The sequence below is a fragment of the Cygnus atratus genome, chromosome 2, assembly GCF_013377495.2.
Source record: "Cygnus atratus isolate AKBS03 ecotype Queensland, Australia chromosome 2, CAtr_DNAZoo_HiC_assembly, whole genome shotgun sequence".
NCBI classification, from domain to species: domain Eukaryota; kingdom Metazoa; phylum Chordata; class Aves; order Anseriformes; family Anatidae; genus Cygnus; species Cygnus atratus.
In genome coordinates, this window is record NC_066363.1 from 9785541 (window position 1) to 9812067 (window position 26527).

The 26527-nt window shown below is 45.2% G+C and overlaps 1 protein-coding gene across 1 annotated transcript in view; it reads right to left on the reverse strand.

The window, feature by feature from the left end:
* PTPRN2 (protein tyrosine phosphatase receptor type N2) overlaps positions 1 to 26527 on the reverse strand; it is a 485563-nt gene that overhangs the window by 91250 nt on the left and 367786 nt on the right. Inside the window, exon 12 of the mRNA XM_050709300.1 lies at positions 10592 to 10804. Coding sequence (XP_050565257.1) covers positions 10592 to 10804 — 213 coding nt within the window. The remainder of the gene's footprint in view (positions 1 to 10591; positions 10805 to 26527) is intronic.

Here is a 26527-nt window from a genome sequence, read left to right on the forward strand (position 1 = left end):
CCTTTTTTTCATGGAAGGAGGCTACACACAGCAGACATGATGCTGGGATGAAGAAGTATTTATCAAAGATGGCCATCAGCGACATTTGTTTTTCATAACATCATCTATCATGACAGTTGAAGGTGCCAGTCATTACCCTCTCCTGACATGAAAACTAACGTCATTCCTTTCCACCCATTCCCCACTGAAAACAAAAGTGAAATCACGGTTTAGCTCTGCTAGGAATAACAAATGCAAATTTTGTGAACAAGGAAACAGCAGGGAAGAAAGGAATATATAAAGCACAGCATTGCTAGTAAGTTAGAGATGTTATTAGGAGCTGAAAACTTGGTAGTACATTGAAACCCTCCTAAATTCTAAAAAAAAAAATAATAAAAAAAATATGTATGAGCTCTATCATATCTCTGAGCACAGACATTCTTTCTATCACACACAGCAAAAGCCTTCAAGGATTAAAAATGTTGGTCAATATTTCTACACATCCACTTCATTAGCATTACAGGAGATACTGGAAAAAGTGAGAGGGATTTTGTACTCAGATCTGAGTACTGATGTTCAGAGATACAGGGAGACCTCCCATTCAGAGAAAGCAGCAATAGCACCAAGAGGTTTTATGCATTTAGCATCACTAAATCACTAGTCTTTGCCCTAGTGTTATGCAGAACTGAGAGTAAGAGTTTCACTTTTTCTTCAGCTCCTCATCTTATACACATTTTACTTTTCTACTGTGCCATTTTGATACTGTTTTATAAGAAAAAACCTGTCTTTTCAGTCTCTCTTTGTATGAGTTTTCCCCGCCATTAATCATTCTTGTCACCTTTTCCTCTCTCCCTCTATTTCTGCAGCGTTCCTTCTGAAATGGAGTGACCAGCACCTGCAGAAGCCTCAATCATTGATTTTCACTTAATTAACTTCTAAGGTCTTCAAACAAGCAAACAAAATTATTAGTCAACAATGCTTGGAAAGCCTCTGGGTTGATCCAAACCTTCAAAAACAAGTTCAAATTTGGAACAGGTTGGTAGGCAACCCTCCTACATATTTTAATTCCACACACAAGAGCTTTCCAGTGAGGTTAATTAGGAATTGCAGTTCTTTATTTCACTCTATTGGGTGACAGTGTACGGACTTCACACACTCCCATTCCCATTTTACTATATATATTATTTCCCCAGAGTACAGGAGAGATGCTATGTGACAGAATTTCACTATATCACATGAAATGACATTTGTAGATTGCTCTTGATCCCGAAACTATATTCGGCTTCAACACATCAGTCCTCCTACCCTTTGTGGATGGCCAGCCACTGGCACCTTCTGCTATGTTCCACTGCAATGAAACCTCCCCCAGCAGATCCCCCCTTTTCACTCAGAATCAGGCATTTTCCCTTCACAGTGAGCCAGGATGAAGTCCAGCTGAGAAGCTGGAAAAAGGCAAAATCCAAGTTTTGGTTACCCACGCTGTCAAAAAAGCAGCGGCATACTGATTTTTTCCTTCTCATCTTTCCCTCACTCTTCTATTCACAGTTAGTAGAAAAGATCAATATTTCTCTGATGTGAATATTCTCCCTGATACATTTTGGAAGATTAGTAGGATGTTCAAACCAGCCTAGTAGAAAATAGGTAGGGTTGGTAGTTACGGCTCTGCTGCTGCCCACTTCAAACCAAGTATTTCAGCTGTTGTCAGACAGCCTGACCAAGGAAGAGCTTTCCTGCCTGTATGAAATGAATAAATCTCCAAGTTAGGTGACATTCGATGTTTAACCAGCCAAGGTAAGCATGTAAACCCAATGCTGAAAGTGAGTTTTATCATGTTAATGATGAGCTGTCCATGCTTTGCAGGACAAGAGTAGCCACTTCTGAGATCTACATGCTGCTGCACACAGTTCTGCGAAGCAGCAACACTCCTATGTAGAATGAAAAAGCAGGAATCATCAAGAAGCCTGCAACTGAGTTAGCTAGATGTGAAGACAGAGAAATAAAAACTGCGCAGAACATGAATAGGATTTTATCCATCTGAAATATTAAAAATTTAACAAACTATTTCCCTGATCAAAATCTCTTCTTGTTCAGAATGCTGGCATCCCAAGCAAACATCAATAAAACATCACTGATGTGTCCTGCAGAAAATCTAGAAACTGGACAGGAAGGCTTAGAGAAAACCTAATGCATTTTCCCCTTTGGTCAAGCCACCTACACTAAATTTGATTTTCTCTGATTCAAAAGCTGTTCCCTCCCATCCTCCCCCCAAATTAATTTTGTTTCTTTGAAAGATTTCACTTCTAGACACACTCTCTTACAGCCTCTCTTCTTTAATCTTGGCTTAGTTATTTTCTAAAAATGCAGGTGATGAACACAGGCTCTACATGCTGCAGGCTGAGAACTTGAACTGTATTATGCACAACTGCAGGAATACCCAAGCAGTGGCATTCACTGCTGCTGTAACAGTTCAGGACCTGTAATAGCAAAAATCACAGCACAAAGAAGTCAGATGAGTTGTCTCCGTCCCTTAAACTAGGGAGCATTTAGAGCTCAGTTGTGCCTGTAAATGTAGGGAAAGCATCTGGGGTAGGAGGTCCTCATCTCCCGAGCTTTGCCCCTGCTGAGAGGAATGAGATGAGGCCTCCTGTCCAGCCAGAACAGACCAAACCACATCCTCCTTCCACCTCCAGCTCCTGGCAGCTCTGCACAACGCCCACCCATGGGTGCCTCTGCTCCCACACATCCCACGAGGTCACCACCTCACCCGGCCTCTTTCGGAAGACCGGGACAATTGCATGATCCCAGGAAAGCTCCAGCCTACTCTACCCAAACTCCTTCTCTTACGGTTCACATCACAACAAAACCAGCAAAAATGTCACAGCCCACCCAGAATATTTGGCTTTGCAACATTCGCTTCCCTCCAAGAGCTGCACAAGCAGGCTAGAGGCCGAGAGGAAAGCTGAGGATGTGACCCCTACTTCTGCCCCTCTGTCCCATCCAGCAGCCAAGTCTGCATTGCTTACCAAGGAAAAAACTCAGGTGGCCATGGTCAGCTTCGAATCCTTCACAAAGGCTGAGTACAAACACACGGAGCAGAGAGGACAAAAGATTCCCCACTTCCCTGTGTGAGATCAATGTGCAGAATGAACAGAAGCAGTAAGAAGAACGCCTTTTTTTGCACCCTCAGGCTTCAGAGAACACATTGCAACCTGTTCCTGCTCCCAGGCAGGGGGATCCTACAAGACCTGACAAACATCACCTGCAACAGTTGCTCATGTAGGCAAAATTAACCTCTGCTCTCTTCCAGGGAACACGACCCCAGTACGAGATTTATTCTGCAAAATAAAAACCTTCCCAGTTAAAAGCTTTTAAAAATACCTTTTTTTTTTTTAACCTTTTTTTTTTCCTTCCAGCATAGCACTTGGAGGGAATAATAGGAAAGGCTCAGAAAGCCAGATCACAGTGTTAGCTGCTGAGTGTTGAGAGAGTACACAATAGACAAATGTGTCAAATATGAAACACGATAACATAGCTGCTCAAAAAAATAAATAAATCTGAAAACAGAAAAAAGGGCAGGAGTATGTTGGAAAGACAGGCCTGATTATCCTCTGCATAACATCAGAAAAAATGCCACTGAAGACACTACAGTTATTCCAGAAAGAAATCAGGACACTTGAGATGATGTACTGCCTGGGACTGCAGATCGAATACTCTCCAGCCCATTAGGCAAGGCTGTGGTTATCTTGGGCTTCTCTCAAAGGTCCAGGCCCTGGGACATAATCGATTTACGGGAGGGAGACAATCCATTGTGCAAACCCAGCCCCGTGGCGTGCCCAGGAGCAGCGCAGGGGCTCTGCAGCAGGGGCTGGGTGCTCGGGGCTCACGGCTGGTAAAGCAGTAATAAAACTCACCCTCTAAATGGGCTGGCCACAGCCAAACTATTCAGAAGACTGCCCAGCAAATGGATATACGTCTTTTTCTTGGCCTGTGCTAACTGTGTGCAAGAGATTGTTTGGGAGAAAGCTGGGTGGCTTGGCCTGAAGCCATGCCAGGGCAGTTTGAGCAATTTACCGATTTAATTTACCAGGCGAGATGCAGCCTGCCAGGCCAGAGCACCTCCAACACATTTTCTAAGAAAGGCCTGCTTGGGTAAGGACTCTGAATTTCCCAGTAATTAAAAATGAGTCACTAACTTCATTTCCCCTCTGACTATTCATTTTTCTTTGCACTTTCCTACATCCAAAATACCCCAAAACTATACCGTGAGATGCATGGAGCCTTTCTTTTCTTGCTCCACAAAACACCAAGCCCTTTTTTCCTTCAGACAGGAAAAAATGAAGCAAGTGTGGCAAGGGGAGAGGCCGACCATCACCTGCTCTCAGCTACTTCATGCTCTCTCTGTTCAAACCAACAGCTGACTGCTTGATAAAGATGGATTGCATCCTTCAAACCTAAATCCACATGGCACCTCCTCACCCATGCCCTTCCAGGAGTTGTGTGTACCCATTTTCCTTTCAAAAAAAACCCTCTCTCTCCACCTGCCCAGTCTAAGGAAAAGAGTATTTTAGCAAAAAAAGTGTTGCTGCACTGCCCCTGCTGCAGCACCTGGCTGGGACAAGCCCCCTTCTCTGGCATGCAGTTGCTGACAAAAGTCGTATTCCTCAATATATTCTTTGGTTATATTCTTCTCCTTCTTGGAAGACAGCTATTTGTAATGAGCACCAGGAACATCTTCCACACAGAGGAAGGGATTCCTTGCATCTCCCTGCTGCTGGGAGCTTAACATCCTTAAAAAAGTTAGTAAGGAAGTTAGATCCGCATCCGTACACCTCTCATTTTGCCTCTTTGTGCTTTGGCTGTCCACCATCTGACACCAATAAAATATTTAAACAAAAGGTAAACTCTCTTCTTGCCACCTTTAAACACTTTCCAACTCTTTTTTCTCCCCCGTTACTGCTACGTATGGTTTCTGTGTAAAGTATTTGGGAGATTGTAAAAACTGTCTCACCTTAAAGTCCAATGCTTTATGTAACAACATTACATGTAATACATTTGCAGGTTATTGAGAATTTATTTTAAGACCAAATTCTAATTAAATTGTTCACATAATACACAGTAAGCAGCCTTAAATGGACAAGAACAGCTCTTCTGATACATATACCTCCCATGTTTTATTGCAGACAATTAGTGTTAGTCCTGTCGCTACACAGTCACGTGAGATGACTTTTTTTTTTCTCCTTTAATAAGGACAGGAAAGGATTAAAAATGTTTTATGCCCCTTGTTTTCCCAGAAGAAAACACAAACAAGCCCTTCGCAGCATTCAGCCTTAGGGCAAAATTTTCATCTAACCAAAATCCTTACTAAATGTATTCCTTACTGACATGTTTACTAAATACTCATGTATTGAATGCTTCAATCCTCAGTGATAGCTTTTTTTGCTGAAGTGTAGTGAGGATCCTTGAAAAGGAAGCAGGTTTACATAGATATGAGGTTCTGCTTTAGGGCACTGACCATCCCCAGTTTGCCAGCTTACTTTGCTCTCAGTCCTGATGTTAATTTGAATATTACCGAGAACTTGAGAAATAGCAGCTCATTTTTCCTTTTTTTTTCCATTTCACTTAGTTCCCAAAATTCAATTTTCCAAGGAGTTGATGTATAATATTGCTCTAATGTTAAGATCTAATACGATAATAACATGTTTGCTTACAAAAGTCAGTCTAGAGTCTAAAACCTGAAGCCATATTAGATGCAATGAATTATCTGTATTTAAATACACCAAAAAGGCATGATGGCTAAGTAGAGATTCTTTCTGCTGGAGCCTTTAAAAATATTTGTAGCAAAATCCCTATTGTAACTGTTGTGAATACTGTTTTCTTAAAGTCTCTGTCTAACCAAAAATACCAGCAGGATCAAATCTTTAAAAGCACAGAGAAGTTTTTAGTGGCTTTGAATCCAGAAGGATCATGTAATTAATAAGATCGAATTTGACAAAGGAGTATGTAATTTATATATAATGTAATACATGTAATAATATAGAATTTACCATATAATTTACAATTATATGCCTGCCAAATCAAGTTATTTGAACAAGTTTTAAAACAGCAGATGATGTAACCCAGCTGCATTGACGGTGCACGGCTCATGTAACCTTGAATACCTCAAGCAGCTGCAGAAGGACTTCATTGTAAACTGTTTGGTCTTTGCCCCCTCGCTTTCTAAAGGAAGTTCTTTTGGCTGAGATCAAGGAAAATTAAAAAGCACATTATTGACATAAAATATTAACAGGGAGGCTCTCTGAAGCCAGCTTCAATGCATTTCAACTTTTGCCTTTAAATTCCATTATGGCCAACATTTTGCAGAGCATTAGCAGTGATGCAGAAGATTGTGCTCACAGGAAAGTTCTGCAACTCGACATATAAAATATGCTGATGATTTAACATCTTGCACAACCCAGCACTCTCCACACAGGGGTCAAAAGCCAGGGTTCAGCTGGACTCACAAATACATCACCCTGAATCCAACGGAGCATCTCTAAATAGCAGCAGCCGCTAATATACACTCATTACGTTAATAAATTGCTCGCTAATGGGAGTGGTGACAAGTAAGATGTGCACTTAGTGGCCCCGCTCGCAGCCTGCCCCCCATGTCTGAATGCCCGTTTTTCTCTGGGTGATGTTCGAAAGGCTTCAAAGTGCGGGAGGAAAATCTGCTCGGCGCTGTGAAATAAATCAGAGGCTCTGCTGAAAATTCTTAAAACGCTTCTGTCCTAATCTCCTGGACCAGAGAGGGGACTAGTAGCATACTAAACTTGCTTTTCAGAGAAGATCAAAGCGACATGAGCAACAATTAAAAACACGAGCGTAGGTGTGCGCATGTGCACAGGCACAGACAGGGCGGCTCGATCCTCTTTTTAGTCATCCACGAACGCTGACTTATCTAATCGTTACACATGTGATTTGAAAGGACAGGAGACGTGTTTAAAAGGTACACAAAAAGTGTCCGCCTTTGTGTAAGCTGTGTTTCATGCACACGTAGTGTTTTACGAGATACACCGCTACCATTCATTCTGAAAAGCTCCTTAGCCACAGTCTAATTAAACCAGGCTATAATTTGCCATTTGCTTAGCGATTCAAAGATAAATGAAGTTGCAGTTGTGTATCTGTCCTTCCTAATGTTATTCTTCAAATAGGGTTAGTCTTGCAGACCTTATTTTAATGCTTTCAAAGCCAGCTGCTTGCCTCGGGAAAACCTCCAAAGAAACCTCCAGACTTCAACTCAGCCACTTCCATCAGTCTCGCTCCACCCGCCCGGTTAGCGAAGGCACCCCGGCATTTCATTTGACCGCTTCAACTTTTAAGTGGTATTGGCCATTCCGCCTAAGCCTGGTCTGCCTCTACACCAAAAACCCTTGTGGTGGTAGGTAGGTGCTCTCGCACAAGAAACGCTTGGGCAGTGACGTGGGGTGACGCTGGACATCTCCGTGGTGCAGGCGCAGGGTCCCTGGTGCAGGAGCTGGCAGGGAACCGGTGCGGAGCAGCAGTTTGGGCTGGCTCCCAGCTCTCACCAGTAGCATCTTAGGACACTTAGCAGTCAACCTGCTATTTCCCTGACAATACAATTTGTCTGTTTTTCCCTTTTCAATCTGGTCTTTCACTGTGTAAACTGCAAGGAAAAAAAACACAAAAACAAACAAAACAACAACAACAAAAAACAACCAACCAAAAAAAAACAACACAGCCAAACAGCTGTGGGAAAAACCTCCTCCAAGTTCACAGGGTGAGGAAGGAACGAGTAAAACCCTGAGTGAACTCTCCTGGCTGAACTGGGTTAGGATGAAAAATGTCTCGGCTAAATCTTGAAAATTTAGGTCAGTCATGTTTATGTGAAGATATAAACCACTGACATTTTGAGAAGCACGTGAACCAACGTGATGTTTCAGTGCTCTCTCTGAATCACACTGGGCCACTGGGCCCTTTTATACCAATCAATTTCTACCCTCCCCCCCCTTCAAATTAAAAAAAAAATAAATCTGAATTGTCACTTAAGCTGTAACCAGCAATATATTGGAGTATCACACTTTAAAGTCCAGTGTCAGCAGCTGCCGAAATATTTCATATTTTTAAAATATACTGAGTTAACTGAGTAGATACTTGCAAAGCCTTTAACTGATCCAGAAGAGAACCAAGTAGGTGCAATTTCCAAAGCTATCTGTTTTTTTTCTTTCCCCATATGAACACAGGTCACATTATAGCCCTATGAATATCAGAGAAGATGAGGAAAAGGATAATTGATGCTTTTCTGAGACCTAATTGATGTTATCCAAAACATGCACCACACCAGATACCCATTACATTTAAATCACAGCTCAGCATACGGTGATGTTGACTATGTGAACAGGGCTCAGTCCCAATTTCTCTTCAAATCCACGTGAATAGTTTATTATATACAAAATGAGGCCCAGTGATTCATTTTGATAAAACGCTACTTAGCAGCATCGAAACTGCTCAAGTATTTTGTCTGCCCGTACTGGGGCCTCCTACTGCTGCCATTGAAACAAATGGCAAAATTCCCATCTACGTCCACGGGAGGAGAGCCAGGCCCTTAGAAACCTTTGTATTTAAGGAAAAACATTTTTCCTCCTCCTCATGACCACAGTTCTCCTGAAAAACCAATGGAAATGTTTAAGAAGTCAGGTGGTTAGGACTGGGCCCAAAGGTCAGGAACAAAGAATATTAAAGCAGTCCTGCTCTGGGAACACTGAGCATCCTCAAAACATCGCCTGTTTTGGTTTTCAAACAGAAAATTACACTCTTAGATCTAAGGAGGGAGATTTTAAAATATATATAAATCCGGGAAGAAGAAATGAAGCACACATTTCATTTAGCGTCTGGATTACAGATTCTTATTAAACAAACCAGAGCTCATTATAAAATCAATATCAACTTAACCACTATACTCCCCAGAGAAACGGCAAAAAAGGTCACTCCAAGAAATTCAAACAATTTTCCTGCTGGAAGGGCACGATTTTAATTACAGATACTATTAATTAGAGCTGTCACTAGGACGATTGTCCTGTTAATTATCACAAATTCACTTTCAAGTGTGATTTTGGAACCTGGAGGGCTTTTTTTTTTTTTTTTTTTTTTTTAAATTAAGAATTCTTGTATTCATGTTTAATGAAAAAAAAAGACTACCTATTACTTGTGCAGTTTGAATAAGTCAACAGCAAGTTCCCTATTAAAAACAAAAATATTTATGGCGATGGTCTACTCGGCCAACAAAACTAACCTGACAAACTGCTGGTTTATTCACACTTTGTCCTGTAGGACACTCCATTTTTCCCCTGGAAACACCTTTGATCTCACTTACTTGCTTTGGAATTCATTAAATTGAAAGATTTAAAGGAGATTTGAAGATTAAAGTAGATTTGAAGATTTAAAGTAATTCAAAGATTTTTATTTTTATTTTTTACAGCAAGAATTCCATTTAAACTGAAAAGCGAAACCATCCCTGAGGATGCTAATTGTTATGGAAACATTTGTATTTACCATTCGTTACTAAAACCTCCCCGAACTATGAAGAGGCACTGAACACGCTCAATTTTGACCCAGGAGAGGTCCAGACACAAACTTTGCAAGGAAATACGAGTTTCTTCCCATATGACTCCCTGCTGCCGATTTGAATCTATCTGAGCCCCAGAATACCGAAAGGCCATAAGGTCTGATGCTGAGCAGGGCAAGAAGGTAGAACAAAACTTGACAGAAAAGTGCCATTAGCGGGACCCTATCCGTGCAGCGCAGACATGGATACTCCAGCAACGATGTTTACACATTCTCGAATTCTTTTTCTAGCCACACTCCAAATATTTTGGGAAAGCTGAGCAGGGCTGTGTGGCACGGGACCACAACACATGCACCGCCTCACCACTGCACATCCCAGACCGGTACCTAAAGCAAACTTCAGGAAGCTGCAGCCTCTCTCTCCACCCCATACTTTTGAAACCGAAAGAGAAACCCTGAGGTTCCTGATTTATTTCAGCAGACCTCAGCGCAGCGCTCCCGCACTACTGGGGCACAGCTGCTACCATTGTTCTCCTGGAAACAGCCCCGCTTTACCTCCCCATCTATCAGCATTAGGTTTCATTTTATCTGAATAATGGCAGAAGGTGGCAACAGATCGGGTCAAAGGCTCTTTTCATATCAGACCCCGAAGAAGTCGATTACTCAAAAAGAGAGACATCTTCAGATAACCGTGCAATCCATTCCTCATAAACGGTAAAGATTTTTCGTTATTAATAGTGGCAGGGGTGACAGATTATGGATATTAGTGTTATTTTTTCAGAGAATTCCAGTGGCGAGAGCTTTTTCTTTTTTTTTCTCCTTTTAATGTTTCTAATTAGCCACAAATTTACAGCAACCACCAGAACAGCCGAGATTAATCCCCGGCAGTAAGAACCCGGTCCAGTGAATCTGCAGGGATATTCACGGGAGAAAGGGGAGGCTGGGGAGGGGGGGGGCGCAGCGTGGAAAACAAAACAAACCCGACCGAGAGAGGGGTCCGGGGAGGAGGAGGAGGAGGAGGAGGAAGAAGAGGAGGAAGGCTGCTGCTTACCTGATAAGCAGCGGTGGCGTCGGAGCCGGTGTCTGCCCCCAGGGCCGAGAGCTTCTCCTTGAGGCGGTGGTGGGCGCGGTGCCGGAGGCAGTAGACGACCCCCGACGCCGCCAGGACCCCGGCGATGCAGGCGAGGGAGAGGAGGGTGAGGAGGAAGAACTTGCCGGACTCTGCCTCTTCCCCGCGCTGCGGGAGCGGCGGGACGTGGCTCTTCTGCAGGGGAGGAGAGAGAGGCAGCGCCTGAGTGGCGAGGAGGCGGGGGGGGGGGGGGGCCGTCGGGGGAAGCCCCCGGCAGCGCCAACTTTCCGCCGGGGATGGAGCCGAGGGGACGGGCAGGGACAGCATCGCTTGTCCTTCCCCCCCCCCCCTTGTCCCCTCCCGTCCCCTCCCGCGGTATTTAAGCAGCGACAGGCGGGGGGGGGGGCGCGTTGGATGCGCGCAAAGCCCCCAGCCCCAGGTCCGTCCCCCCCCCAGCCCCGCAGGCTGAGAGGGGGCAACGAAGGAAAATCACATTTTTTCTTTTTCCTACAGTGAAAAATAAAACACGAAAACACACACAATAAAAGAAGTAGGTGGCGGTCCTTCCTTTTGTCTGGTGTAGAAGGAAAAGGATAAAAAAAAAAAAAAAGCCCGATAGTTCCAAACTCCTCTGGATTACTATTATTTTTTTGCAGCAATAGGAGAGGATCCTTCTCGTGCATTTCACTTGTCTCCATGCGCTAAAAAGTTGTACGATAATTTCCCCTCATTAGCTTCATTATAAGCTATATTAGCAACAATTAAAAACGCAACATGAAAATGAAAAGACCAGGCGCGCAAATTGCAGCAAGACTCATTTGGCCCGCGTTCCCCCTCTCACAATTACCGGGGAAATGAATTGAAAAGCACGCCCCTGCCTCAGTCCTGGTTGCTACAAGATGAGAACAATTAGCAAACTCCTTTCCACCACCTCATTTCGCGTGGTAACAAAATGGATTTTTCCCCATGAATGCCTAGCCGGCCTATTCATTATCTCTCCTCTATTAGTAATTTTCTGCTCCGCATTCAGCTAGCCAGCTCTTAATTTCCTCCTGTCTTGCAGTGTACACAGTGGCTCTTATGTCAGGCCCGGTCCATTTTTATCTTGTAATCATAAAGGCCACCAAAGCAATTATCGCCGGTCTTGACTGTAAAAGCTTGTCATTAATTAGCCTCCTTGCCTTCAGTGCCGCGGATTAGCCGGGGCTGAGGCTGAGTTAATGGCAACGCGGGGTTCAGGCAGCCCTCCCGGCTTCCCTCCCTGCCCGAGCCCAGCGCAGGAGGGCGGCCGCCTTCGGCAGCCCCCGGGCGGCGGGGGGCGGGAGCGGGACTCGACGGGGCGAGGCGACGGTTTGCGCAGCGCCCCCCCCCGATCCCGGATCCACCGCCTCTCCGCCCCCCTCCCCACCCCGTAACGGCCCCTCCTCCAAATCCCAACAGCCTCCAGGAGGATGGGGCTGCCCCCCCCCCCCCGGCCCTTCCCCATCCCCCGTCGTTCCCGTCCCGGGGCGCTCCGGGGTGTGGGGGCACCTCCTTGTGTGTGTCCCCCCTTTCAACCATCACCGGCACCTGCCCCGGCCCCCCGGCCCTGGGTTGCGGGAAAGGGGGCTCGCAAACAGCCGGGCGGGGGGTGGGGGGGCACCACCGACGGCAGCAGCCGCCGCTTTCGGCCCCGGGGGCCCGGGGAGGTGAAGGGCCGCCGCGCTTTGCCATTAGCATTTCGGTGAAAGGCCGCCGTCCCCTCGGGGCCAGGGGTCGCGATCTGCATCTCAATAGGCAGCCCCCGCAAAAAAAAAAAAAAGTGCCGGAGCCCCCCCCCCCCCCCCCCCCGACGGCTGCGCCCCGGGACGTTAATCCGCCTCGGCGCTGTGTTTGGCCTCCCATCAGCGAGGCGGGGGGGTTGCTAAACCCCAGCCCCGGCCCCCCGCGGTGCCCACGACCCCCCCCGGACCCCCCCTTTACCCTCCCCTACGCCCCCAGCCCCGGGGGCACTCCTCCCCCCGGGCCGCTCCACCCCCGCTCCCCCGGCGCAGGGCGGGGGGCGAGGAGGAGGCTGGGGGGCACCGCTCCCGGCTCCCCCCTTCCTCTGCTCCCCCCCCCCCCCCCCCCCCCCGGCGGATTTTAACGATTCTCCTTCCCCCGTCGCCGTGTGAAAGAGCCTCGCAAACGCCAAGGGGGGAAAGGGCTGCGCGAGGGAAACAATGCGAAGGACGGGAGCGAAGTGCTGTCAAGCGCCCTGGGTAAACACGGGGGGAGAGAAAGAGCGTGCTTCGCCTTCTCCTGCCGTAGTTATAGTGATCCGGGATGCTGCTCGCCAGCTCGGCCACGCACTTTTTCCCCGCAGAGCCGGGCTGCCGGGGGCGGCTGGCCCCGGGACAAAGGCGCTGGTAGGGACCCGCACGGCCCCAGCGCCCCGCTGAGAGCCAGAAATTGGGGGAAGAGCTCGAAACCTGCCCGGGGGGAGGGGGCTGCAGGGGGGTCTTTAGCCTCGTTCACACAACGTCGGGAGGCATTTTGCACGGGGAGCCCACGTAGCCGTGTCCCTAGTGCCGAGGCAGGCGAGGGCTTGCAAAAATAAAAATTAATAATAATACTATATAAAAAAAACACGTTTGGGGGATTGACCCCCCCGGGAAGGACCCGGAGAAGCAGCCCCCGCATCCCCGCCCCGTCGGGGGCTCGGCCGTGGGGCCGCCCGCTCTGCTCCCTGCTGCCGTCGGGGCGCGGAGGTTCGCCCTCTCCCCTCCCTGCCGCCGGGGTTCGGTGCTTAGGGTCCCCCACACACGGGGGGATCGGGGCAGCCCTGCTCCCCGATCCCGCTCCGCCGTCGGGTCCCGCTCCGGCACCAGGCGTGGGGCTGCAGCGACGCCCGCCCCACCCCCCACCCCCGCGACGGGTCCCGACGGTAGAAACGGCCCCCACTGCTCCCAGGTCAGCCCGATAAACCCGTTGCCCCCTCACCCGGTTTGTGTCCGACCAAGCCTGAAACTCTGAAAGGGGTAAAAATGAACCGCGGCGGCTCGATGCAAGCTCCCTCCCTCAGTCCCTCCCTCCCCCTCCCAGGCAGGAGCAGAGATTTCCCCACCTCGCCTGAACGTCGGATTCCTCCCTGCAATAAGGCCCCAGCCTGAAACGGAGCCCAGGGTTAATTAGAGGCGTCCTGTCAGACTTGACTCGAAATTGAAAGAAAAATGTTTAAATATTTATGAATTTGACATTTACAGTCGGATGTCTTTTAAGGCAGAACACCTCTCCCTGCGCTCGTCCAGGCTGCCATGGTGTGTGTGCCTGGGGTGGAAGGGGAACAATAGCTGTTGCATAACAAGAAAAACAAATCACCTTCCCCCCCCCCCGCCCCCCCAAGGCTTAACAAATAAATAGACCACATAAATTACACGTAATTAAATATTAAATGCAGCTCCATGTAGCTATGCGTTTTCTCAACTTTATGTAACAGCATATATTGACATCCCCCTGAAAGATTGCCGTTTTGGAAAAACGGGTAGCACCACAGAGTCCCGGGAAGGGAAAACAGCTAATTCCTAATCGGATGGCTTAGGAAGTGACTCTGAATATGCAGGCTTTGGAGATTCAGCGAGGCTTTGCTTCCTTTCAAACAGCCCGGTCCACACTTAAATGCTCGAAGGCAAAGCTTCACCCTGCCTCAGCCCAACATCACACCTACCACTTCCACCCAACAGTGCTTGCCTGAGCTACACCGCACCTCTGAGGTTGTTCTGTTGTTGCTGTTGTTCAAGAGGGGAAAAAAAAATGCATGGGATCTGATCTCACGGAGGCTTTCCCGGTCCCTTGACAGAACGTGCTTGATGCACACCAAAAAGTGCATCAGTAAATAGAAGCAGCCGTGCTGCCGGAGTCACAAATCACTGCTCTAATCAAAGAGCAGCGTCCCAATCCATGGTGTCATCCCGTGATGCAGCACAACAGCCGACATTTCAAACAAATTCCAGGCAAATGTCAGTAAATATTTAATGCACGCTTTCATGTAAATAAGTTCTCACACCTATGTTGGAAAGTGTGGGCGAAACACACTTTGTAAGAACAGAGAGGAGCTCCCATGCAGTGATGTGGAAGCTCACCTTCCAGATGCCTCAGCAGAATTATACTTCGTTAACTCCTCTAGGACACAGGGCCTGATTCTGGTCCTTGCCGAAACAAAACTCTAACTGAAGTTGAGGTTTTATTCCGCTTCGTAAATTTAAAAGGGTATTTCTGAATCAAAGGCCAGCTTGCCAGTTACTGCGCCCAACCTTTCTTCCAGTTGTAAAGGAAAAATCACTACGATTCATTTAGAAATAACTCGCTGTTATATTTTTAGCAATTTTTGCATAGCTTGATTTTTACATTAATATTAGTTTAGTTTCTGAGCAATAATAAAAAAACACGGATTTCTTAGTAAACATGGGCAAAAACGGGAACTTCAGAATATGATTTGTTTCAAAATATTAGAACGTTAAAAAACTCAAGAGGTGCTATTTTTAATTTGGAATTCACTATAGAATCTAATAAATGAGAGAAGTGAGGCGGAAATAATCATGTATTAATTCTGTGCATTACAAAATCTTTTCAGAAGCTATTATCAGAGCAAGAGGCATTGTGGTTTGGATTCAGGGTGGGAGAAATCCTTTGTGCAACTGAAAGCTATTGTTCCTCTGTGCAGATGAAATTGTACTTGCAAATCTGCCATTCAAGGAGGGAAAAAAGTGCCTAGGCAGAAGAAAAGAATTCTACAAGAAAATCGTTTTTCTTGAAAATAAACTTCAGTAAAATAAGTTTTAGTTCACCAGTTTTGTTTTTTTTTCTAAAAGGACCCTTTGCCAAGTCTTGGCCAATGGTACTAAAAGGATGTGTGTGTTATTTCCTTAATACAGAAAACATGAAGGAAGGGATGTGTGTGGGTGTGTATGGATGTACATACAACATGTATTCATATATACCCATTTTGGCTGCTTGCTGAAATAAATCTAAACTTAAATTCACTTCTAGCAAATTCCCGCTACGAGGTTACCGGGGATCGAGGCTGGGATGCACCGTGCTGCCTAAGTTTTGATAGGTTGCTGGAAAACCCGAGAAACACTTTACATCAGGACAAACCTGGCTACCTCCATCTGTCCTCAGGAAGCCTACAGGCAGGATTTTCCTTCAGTAAAATAGGAACGCAAAAAGAAGGGAAAGGAAAGCAGCACCTCCCTCGGTCTCAGTCCCTGCTTCTCCTCACCTGCCTCACACTCCCACTCGGGTCAGCGTGGGGCAGCAGGGCCTGGGGGTGCTCACCTTGAGAGCACGCCTGGATTTTTAGGGTCAGCACTGTTAACCCGAGCTGCACGGTCCAGGCTACTTGTTGGTGTTTTAAGGCATTATCTTTAGAGTTAGTATGGGGTTTCTGGGGCTGCTGTCCTCTGCCTCCCTCTTCACCCCTCCCCAGAAAGCTCGCCTGATGCCAGGATCACTTTCAGCAGATGTCAGCTCGTCACCTGAAATGAGGTCAATTTAAGGCTTTTACTCGGGAGGGTGAAATTGGACGGGAAGGTACTTTTTGCGTCTTCCAGGGGTCGGGAAGATTAGACAAATTGACCAACACAAAAGGCAGATGGGTTTCTGGGAACTGCAGCTTATTCAAATCACTGAGAAAGGTCACTGCAAGAGCCACAGATCTATTCATCTGTAGGGGTACAATGATCTTTCCGCAACCTTCAACACCACAAAGCACTCTGGAGCGTCTCTATACCTTTTAGTAGGATTAATACCACGAACAATGACTGAATACAATCAAGAATTCAGCGAGTTCAAAGATCCATTGCTCAATGGCAGATATTTTCCCTCTGGTTTCCTAAAGGCAAACAGAAGTGAAGTTTCTGGTTAGAGTTACAAGAAACGATAGTCATTGTCCTGAATCCCACTACAAGGTGATGCTGAAATGCCAAAATATCCGAGAGCCCCAAAGAAGTTTGTGGCGTGGAAGGCATACGGTTGCAAAAGAGGAAAATTAGAGAGCTTCAAGACTTTCCTGAGGATCGAGTCGGGATTTAGGCAAAGCACCGCACGAGAGCCTACAGCATCACTGAGGCACTGGGGATAACACACGGCTCGGGGAACCGGACGGCCACATCCATGCCCACGGAGGAGGAGGTAGGTGAGACGGAGATGCCGGTGCGTCCTGCCTGAAGCCACGCAGCGCCCCTGGGGTGGCAGCAAGAAGAGAGGACACCACGGTGGAGAAACTTCCATTCCCAGCCCTAGGGGCTCAGCAGCGGTTACGGGAAAGCGGAGGAAGGGGAGCGCCGGGAAGCAGATTTCCTCCTTGGCCCCGAGTAAAACATAAATAGAGGGACAGAGCAGGTCCAAGCCACAAAGTGTCTGAGCCCGAGCGCCAAGAGGACGGCCAGCGAGAGCTGAGCGTAACCAAGCGTCTTCAGCAAGAGCAACCCAAGCCGCTGTGCCAGCGCTGACCTCATGCTGATGCTGAAGGCACATCCAGAATTTCGGGATTAGATAAAGTGCCCTCAAAGCCCAGTGCCAGCGGGCGAGCCGGCCCTCAGAACCACGGCGGGAGAGCGAGCGGCCCCCCCGCGGCCGCCCCGTCTCACCGGGACCGGGCTGGGGCTCCGGAGGCGGCCTCCGCGTCAACCCCCCCGGGCCTAGGGGACATCTAGGGGGGAAGGCGGCGTCCCAGCCCCGCCGGGTTCCCCCCCCTGCCCGCCCCGGGCACCGCTCGGCCGGGGGCGTCCGGGGCTGTGGGGTCCGGGAGGAGGCTGCGGGGGGGTCCAGGAGGACGCTGCGGGGGGGGGGGCGGGCGCTGAGCGGGCTCCGCACCGCGAGCCCCCGACCCGATGCGACCCGACCCGACCCGACGGGGCGGACGGCCGTTCCCCTTGCGCCCCCCCCCATCCTTCCCCCTCCTCCACGTCCCCCCCGCTCCCAAACCTCTCTCCCCCTCACCGCTCCCCCTCTCCGGGCTCACCTCTCCGCCCCCGCCCCCCCCCAGCACCACATTTACCTTGCTGCCATGGCGCTGCGACCCACGGCTCCTCCCTCGGAGGGCTCGGCGCACCTCAGCGGGCTCCAGCAATCCTCCTCCGGTGCCAAAAGTTCCCCCTTCCCCCCCCCCCCCTTTCCCCGTTCCCCTCCTCGGCGGAGACAAAGGCGGCGGCAGGCAGAGGCGCTCCCCGGGCGGTGGCGGGGGCCGGCCGGGGGGAACCGGTGGTCCCGGGCGGCCCCGGGGGGCGCGGGCGGAGGATGCCGGCGCGACCCGGCTCTGCCCTCCTTATATCGGGCGGCTCGCAGCCCCTGCCGGCTGCCGCACATGGCCCATCCACCGGTTGCTATAGCGATGCCTCCCCTCCACATGTTGCTGGCAGCAATTGGCTAAGGAGGTCTGGGCTGTTCAGAAAGCCTTCGCCGGAGTGAGGCGATGAATGGACACGGGCTGTGTCACTCATTTGGAAAAGCTGGTTGGGGTTTCTGTTGTGGATGCGGGATTTTTTTTTTTTTTTCCTACGTGTTGCCCCCCCCCATCTTTTTTTTTTTTTTTTGGGTGTCACTCTTGCAAGATGGAAGCGGGGCTAGAACAATGACGGAGGAGCCAATAAATAAATAAATAAATAAATAAAATCAAAGAATCAAAGCAGGACAGCAAGGAAAACCCAAAGGTCATTTGCATGACAATACAGCAAAAAAAAAAAAAATAATCCCGCAACGTTTCTTCCTGCAAAGACTTTCCTCCATTAAAAAAAATAATAAATAAAATAATAAAAAAAATCACAGTAGCGAGCAGAGGAGGTGCAAACTTTTCCCCCTCCCGCCCTGGTTCCCCAAAGAGCCCGCAGAAGGAGCGGGGAGAAATCACGGCAGGACTCGGCGAGCGGGGCCGCGCTGTGCCCGGCGCTGCACACGCGGGGCCGCGCTCACGGCGCTTTCCGCGCAGGTGCCAGGGCAGCACCACCCCCAGAAGGAAACCGACCCCCCCCCCCCCGGTCCTTCCCGTCCCCCCCAGATTGTAGCACGACGCCTCCAAACACGCTGCGGGGGCGCCCCCCGAAGCATCCCCGGCTGCGGGAGCGGGACGAGGGAGAAGGAGTTGGGGTCTGCTGGGTGCAGGGGACAAGTCCTTGGGAGGGTCCCTCCCCGTCCCGTGAACCCCCTCCTGCTTCCCTCTGCCCATTGTTTCCCCTCGCCACGACAGCTGGAGGTGGCAGGCAGGGCACAGCCGGCCCTCCGCTGTCCGCGGGTGGGGGGGTTCCCTTCCCCTTCCCCTTCCCCTTCCCCTTCCCCTTCCCCTTCCCCTTCCCCTTCCCCTTCCCCTTCCCCTTCCCCTTCCCCTTCCCCTTCCCCTTCCCCTTCCCCCCCAAACACCCGGATCGGCAGGGCAGCAGCCCCTGCACTCCTCACCCAATCAAAACCATCCTGAGCTGAGAGAGCCCTAAATCACCGAAGGATTTGGGGGGGAGCTGCCACCCCCCGCCCCGAGGTCCCCACTTCCCATCGGGGCACGGCCGGGAGGGCTTTGTGCCTTCTCAGCGGCCTTTTTGCAGCTTCCCCAGTGACACTGCAGCAACCCTGTGCGTAGCTTTTCTCCCTTTTCCATTTTTTTCCCCTTCCCACCAGTGATCCTCCCCCCAGCGCCCCTGTGAGGACAAGGGGCCTGTCCTGAAAGCCACGGTGAGGCAGCCCCAAAGCATCACCCCTGCCCTGGAGTGACACTTAAATCTACAGGGCAGCACAGAAAATGACATCACCATCGGCTTTATGGGGTTGTTCTACCACACTCCAAGAGTGTAGAGTTGTTGTGCCATAGGCTCACCCCTGAAAACCACGCTCGGACCCTTCCTGTTTCAGATTTAGGATGATTCTGTTCACATCAGCAAAACATGAGTTTTGACAACAAGGTTTGGGGGAGAACAGGTACTCCTGGCATTCCTACCCAGCTTCTGCTCACAAAAATCCTTCAGCCTTCCCTCAGACTAATGCAAACTTGGCTTCTCCAAACATTTAATCACCTCCATTTTCAGTGCACGGTACCAACTTATTACTTTGTCAGTCTGTCAGCCTGATAGCACTCCTCTTCTTCCAACATCATCCTGCCCCGGGAAGAGATGCAGCATACATAATTTGCTTACTAACCTGTATTACTTAAGTTGAAAGACAAATGAACCCGCCAAGACATTTCATTAAAAGGACATGTGTGTTTGCATATTGATCCTTTTAATGAACTGTCTAAAACTGATAAATACTTCCATTAGCTTTGTAGTTTTTATTTCTTATTTACAAATATTGCAATTATCATTTCCTGGGCAAATATTGCATCTTCCCAGAACTGTCTGGGGACAAACTGCTTGCACAGGAAATAGACTGGCCAAAAGACTCAAGAGACAGCAAAATACTACTTAAAATGCACTATTTTTTTTTCAAGCAGTGAAATTTTGAGGAATTTCAAATGAAATTTAAAATACTTTTCATTTTCATGTACTTTTCATTACTGTCATCACTTGCTAAATACAACATTTGAAAGGATGGCAAATATATTTGAGAGTTAAATCACAGGGAAGAAATTATTTTAACAGATTAGTTAATGTGCTATTCATTCACTAGGATGTGTTGCCAGTTAGAAATAATTTTGAATATTTTACTAATTTAAAACTTCTAAAATGTTTTTAAAGTCCTCATAGAATTGCTACTCACAGCCCTCATTTGTGAATCATCTTACTGGTACTTGATAACTCATTTTCCATTGAATAACATACATTTAGGCAATCTAAGTACATCTTTTCATATGATTTAATGCATTTGTAAATGGGAAAACAAAAACCTTGATATCAGCACTGTTTCAGTAAAGAATTTCTAGAAATTTTCATGCTTTTTTTTTTTCCCCTTTGGAAAATACTTGAAATCAAATCTAAAAACGACGTTGAGACACTTTGTCTGTTTTCAGCACATCTAAATTACTGGTATTTTGAAGATTCACAGCAATATTCATCCAAAATAAAGAGCTGCATTTGAACTACGCCTAAACTCAAATTTTTCTAGATCTTACTATTTGAATGGGAATGATTTGGCAACATAATTCCAGTTTGAACAGAACAAACCTCTTGTCTGAGAACCAGCAATGTCTGTTTGGACTTCCTAAAAATTTGTCCTTCATAATTGGATACTAAAAACCACTCTGACCTTTTTGCCTTGATTTCTCACTAATTTCTCTCAGAAATCTGCCTGCAATTCTTTATTTTCAGTTACTTCTTTCCGCAAATGCATACACAATGTACAGCATGAAACAGATTTTCACTTGTAAAGGATGTATGATAAAGCTAAAATGCTATTTAATCAGATTTGTTGTTTTGTTATTTTCTTGTTGAAAATTTTTATCTAACATCCCTTGCAGCCTTGCTATTTAAATACAAATCCAAGAATGTTGCAGAGGATTTTCCACAGGTTTTTCTGTCCATGAGGATCTTCAAATCAAAGTTGAATTTCCTTCACTGTTATGAAGAAAAATATTTTCCAAATATTCACTTCCTCTACACCACTTTTAAATTACCTTAACTTTGGGAACACATGTATTAAGGAAGAGAGAGAGCTCCTGTGCCAAGGAAACACCACACCTTTCTTATAAACAAAACCACTATCTAGGACCACAATTTGAAAATGGACTTAGTAGTATTCTAACCTCTAAACTTCACTGAGTTTTCTGTCTTATCTTCTCATGCTCATCTATGAAGATCAACACCAGACACTTTCTACTTCCAAGCAAATTCTAGAGCTCTTAGCTTTATTAAGAAAATGATTTCATTCTGGCTAAGATTTGAATCTAATTAATGTCTTGCATTTTTAAAATGATCAACTAAATTTAAGCTGCATACTATTCTTCAGAGACAGCTTAAAATATTAATTACATAAAGAGTGCATTTTCCATTTATTTTAATTACATTAATACAGTTTCAATAAATAAAATAGTTCTATGCTTCATCAAATCAAACAAACTTGAATGTAAATTTTTCTATTGATCATTTCTCTATTTACACTGGCCCTTTTGACTTTTATTTTTAAACAGAAAAGAGATGCAGAAATTTTTTGGGGTTTCTGTTAGTGAAATGAGGTCCAACTTTCTAAGAAGGTCAGCTGAGACCTTTAGTTGGTTTATACAACCCTATAAAAGTGTCACTCTAATAAGGTATTGCTTGTAGAGATAATCAGTGATAAAAAAAAACGGATTCCTTTATATACATTTTTAAACAGACTAAGATTTTCTTTTATTACACTTTTCCAAGTTAAGAAAAAAATAGATCCTTGTGATCCATTTGTCTGCTACAGATAGTGATCCACAGACAAAACATCACAAAGCAAGTAGATGAACTGAATTTTGAATTTTAAATTAAATTAAAGTTGGCATGTTTTAGATTTGCAGGTGAACCTCTTTCTCAAGATAAACCACAGGACAAGATGGAGGTGGTCTTGTTAGTAGCTACATCAAAAAAAGAAGTGTCATTCTACGTAATTCAGTAATAATTCTATCCTTCAAATATTTGAACAGCAGCAGCAGCTGAAGGAAAACTAAATATTGGAGAAAAAGTTTCAAAATACCTGGGGAGTTGCAGCAGGTGTTTTGAAACATGTTCTTTATCTATTTCAGAACAGTCTGTGTCCCTTTGTAATTCAGGGCCCAATCCTGCCAAACCTAGTCTGACAGCTTCTTTGTAAAGCAACAGTACTAATCAGAATAGCAACTGGAACACAATAGTAAATGTTTTTTGGGTCAGGCTTTGTGTAAATCGATATTTCACCAAAATGCTTGCAATACTGAAACCCTAATTGCATTATGATTAGGTTTATATTCAGAGAATATAAAAATATTAATTGAAGTTTTAACATGAGAGATTAAATATTGTTATTATGAAAGCCTGATTAAGAAGCTTCTATAAAACTGCCAACTCAAAACCTGTTTAATGGTAAAACATTATGAGAAATGCATGATTTTATACAGGGATCTTGTTGTAACTAAACGTGGCAGTCATTGAAATGCTGAACTTTACTCATCAACACTGTACATGCCAAGAATTTAGAGAACTGTGAGGTATCAGTTTTTTCTGTTGTAACATAAGCAGATTAGTTTTGTTAAAGTGCTATTTTAATATTGTAGTCAAAAGGATATTTATTTTCTCTTTCCTGAGATGAAAACAAACTAGCACCTTTTACATGAGAAAAAGTATTTTCAGAATAGTAGCCAGTGCTGCAAATCCATATGAGAGCTGAAATCAAGACGTGTTTTTTTCTGCCTTTGACACAAATATTGCTCTATCTTATTTTCTAATACTGATGGCCTCAGGACAAACACAGATTATGTTAGAAAATTGTTCTTCATTATATTGATCGAAAATCACCTCCAACCTGCCTGAATCTGATGTTAGAACATTTTTATTAGTTTTAAATTGTTTGCATTATAAATTTAAAATAATTAAATGCTTTTATAAATAGTTTAAAGTTCTAAAGCAGATGTTTTTCGAAGTTTTTATGTGTTTCATATACTCCCATTGAGTTTCTTTTTGCACTGACCTTCCCTTTCTGCATGCAGAAAAAGACCATATTTGTAGAAAACACAGCAACGCCTTTCATGACAATGCATTCAGACAGCATTTTAATTGGTATATGAAGTTGTTTTAATGATTGTCAGATTTAATGAGCATTGTAAGACCAACTCTAGTTTATGCACCAGTAGGTACTCCACTGAATTTAAGATTTCTGCTTGGTGTTACCATTGTTTTAGGGTCCTTTAACAGGGTCTTCCTGTCATACTGGTCCTGGGCTTTAACTGGTAATTTGACAAAGGTGCCAGAGACCCAGTAAAATGCTTCATATACTTGCACTACTTCTAATGAAGTCATCGTGTCGTTCCTCACCCCACACCCCCCAGCTCCATAATTTGGAAGCCAGCTTATTTCCAACTTTTTTTTTTTCTTTTTTTTTCTTTCTTTTCTCCTCCTGCTGAAGCAAATGACAAAATGCCCCTTGATTTCAATTGGTATACTGGCCATTGGGCAGTACAGCAAGCAGGCACATGCTCTGTGCCATTTTTCATATAAGTAGGCTCCTGAGAGTACAAAAACTTACCAAAAAGAGAAAGATCCTGACACATGTAGGAAGGGAGACAGGCTGGATAACTTTCAGAAAGGCCCTTTTCTTCTCTGAGTCACACAAGCATTGAGGAGCTTTGAAATATTTTCACCCTTTCTGGCTATAGGAATGGAAAAATGACTACATCGGTTTATGCAACTACAAACTATAAACCTAGATAAATAATCACGTGTGGCAGCACGCTAAAATAAATACATCACACAGTCATTTAAAAAATATGCGCTTTAAATATATGCCTTCAGATTACATATGGAGTCATGAAGATGGTTAGAAAAGTACTTATCCTATGTTTTGCGTTTTGCATTTTGCATGTAATGAGACATACACATACACATTTATTAGATTTTTTCTATTAATTTCAAAACAAAGTTCTATAGCTTTAAAATCCTACTGAAACCAGTAAGACTTTAGAGTCACTGGTTTACTGATTCAGGCGTGTCAATGTAAACTAAATGCATCTGTGCTCCCCAGGCTTTCACCTACACTCAGTCACTTGGTGTTTGAAGTGATTAGCACTGAAAGCTTCTTGTATTAAATGGAAGAAGAGCAAAAGTGCTGATTTACCAGGAGCTTTTACCCCTAAACAGTGGTTTTAGAAGAGGCACTGAGAGCTACATCCACATGCCTGTCACTGGATTCCCGTAACTTCATCAGGAGTTTCCAAAGGGCAAAGAACACAGGGATCATGCCAGAGCTTGGTAAGAAATGCACTGACAAGCCTCTCATGCAAAGCTAATTACAGAGGGAAAGTCAGAGCTTCTGAAAAGATCTTCTGTTTATCACTTTCCTGCACAATACCTGCCCTAATAGATAAGGCATATACAATAATAATTGAAGAAATTAAAGGCTGAGCACAAACTTTCTTTTTAAACTTAATATTTGAAATAGAATCAGCTGTAGGTCTCCTATTTACTACTATAAGGTTGTATGACAGGAATATAAGAAATTTTCTCATTTATGTTCTTGCTGTAGGCTTATAGCTGGGTGGTTGATGAAACTCCAGCTGACTTCACTGGGAACGACATGCACTGGGTGATGGATTTCTCAGGCTTTTGAAAGAAAAGATCATCTTTCCTTATTCCTCCTTTTAGTTACCCATTCTATATGTGATAACTTTGTTCAAAAAGCTTTCTAACAGATCTCAAAGATTCCTCTTAAATCAATATAAAATTCTGAATTTTCAGTAATACTAATGTTACAATCCTTTCAAATGCAGAGCTCAGGAAAATGTAGGGGTTCTTGCATGATCTCAAACTACATACAGAATTTAGTTTCCACAATGAATTACGTATTCTCCAACATAGCTGCTCCTAAGCTTTATGTATTACATTTCTGTGAGAATTCAAAGGAATTAATGAAAGAGTACGTATGGAAAACCTTCCTCTAGATATCCTTCCAGTCTCCTTGATCCACTTCTCTGTGCTCCTGTGGAGATCTCAGGGTGGACTTTAAGCACACCCAGGAAAGAGCTGCAGGTTTGGTGCCTGGATCAAACATTCTGTGAATGAAAACATAAGTCTTCACCGAGCACCACAGACCCTGGAAACATGGGCCACAACTGAAGCTTAGACCTTCTCATGTTACTTAGCACTGCTTATGGGACAAAAGCACATTAAGGTTTGACTTCACAGTAGAAAGGAAATTGAATCTTAAAGTGTTACATTGCTTAAAATATAAATTTACTGAAAGTTTTTAATAATATAACCACATGGTTAATAGAAACATTCTGCAGTTCAGCTCTTTGAGCAAATGGCAAAGATGCTGTAGAGGAAAGGACAGGCAAAGGCATTCTTTAGGGTCTTAAGTTTCCTAAGTCATTCTCTTTAATTTACTATGTTTAATAATGTTCCTTTAGCTAAGTTAATGCATGAGAATGATTAGCCTGTCTTCTATTTCACTAAGCCAAATATTTGACCCTGCATTGCTGGGGACTACTTGTATGCCCATGTCCTTGTATATCCATGCCTGCTAACCATGTTCCCCATTGTTTGCCTGTGCCTTTCACCATGTTTTCTTGCTTTCCAACACCCAAGTCAAGTCCAAGAAGCACAGAAAGCCCTTTAGACCCGTAGTTAAGGGCTTAAGTGAGGAGCAGCCAGTCCCTTGGCATCCTGCTGGTCCAAAAGAGCTCATAACAAATAAAATTTCTTCTCATTTACATTAAATATAGTAATTACTCTACTGTTGATCGCAATTAAAAATCAAATGAAACAAATATCGTCTTTTTAGAAAAGTTACCATAGAAACAATACCAGAGAATTCCCTTTAAAAATGTCAAGATTTCCCTCACATTTAAATATGAACTCTCAGGCATTACTCATGCGCCATTAAAAACTGCAACACATCCAGTGAGTCATTAGTTTAAAAATATATACATAAATACACACTCTTTCAAAGATAGAGACGTTTTTGTCTCAGTAAATATGTATTACACGACCCAACTTTTGATTTTATCTTGTTCCATTTTGCATCCCTAGGGAAAACTTGAACACTGTCATCCCTCATTCAGACACCTGATTGAGGAAGGAGAGGACAAAAATCAAGAATGACAAAAAGCACAGAATATGAGAAACACCAGCAAAAGCTAGTCAGAGAGAAAGAATAATTTTGAATAGATATGTACACAGAAGTCAACAAGATGAATGGAAAGAAAAATGTCTGAAATGAGACAGTGCAGACAATCTCCACAAACAGAGAGAATTTCAATGTGGTGTCTCAAGAGAAATTTTTAAATTGAAAATTTTCCTAATTTAAGCTAATCGAGGCCATGATACT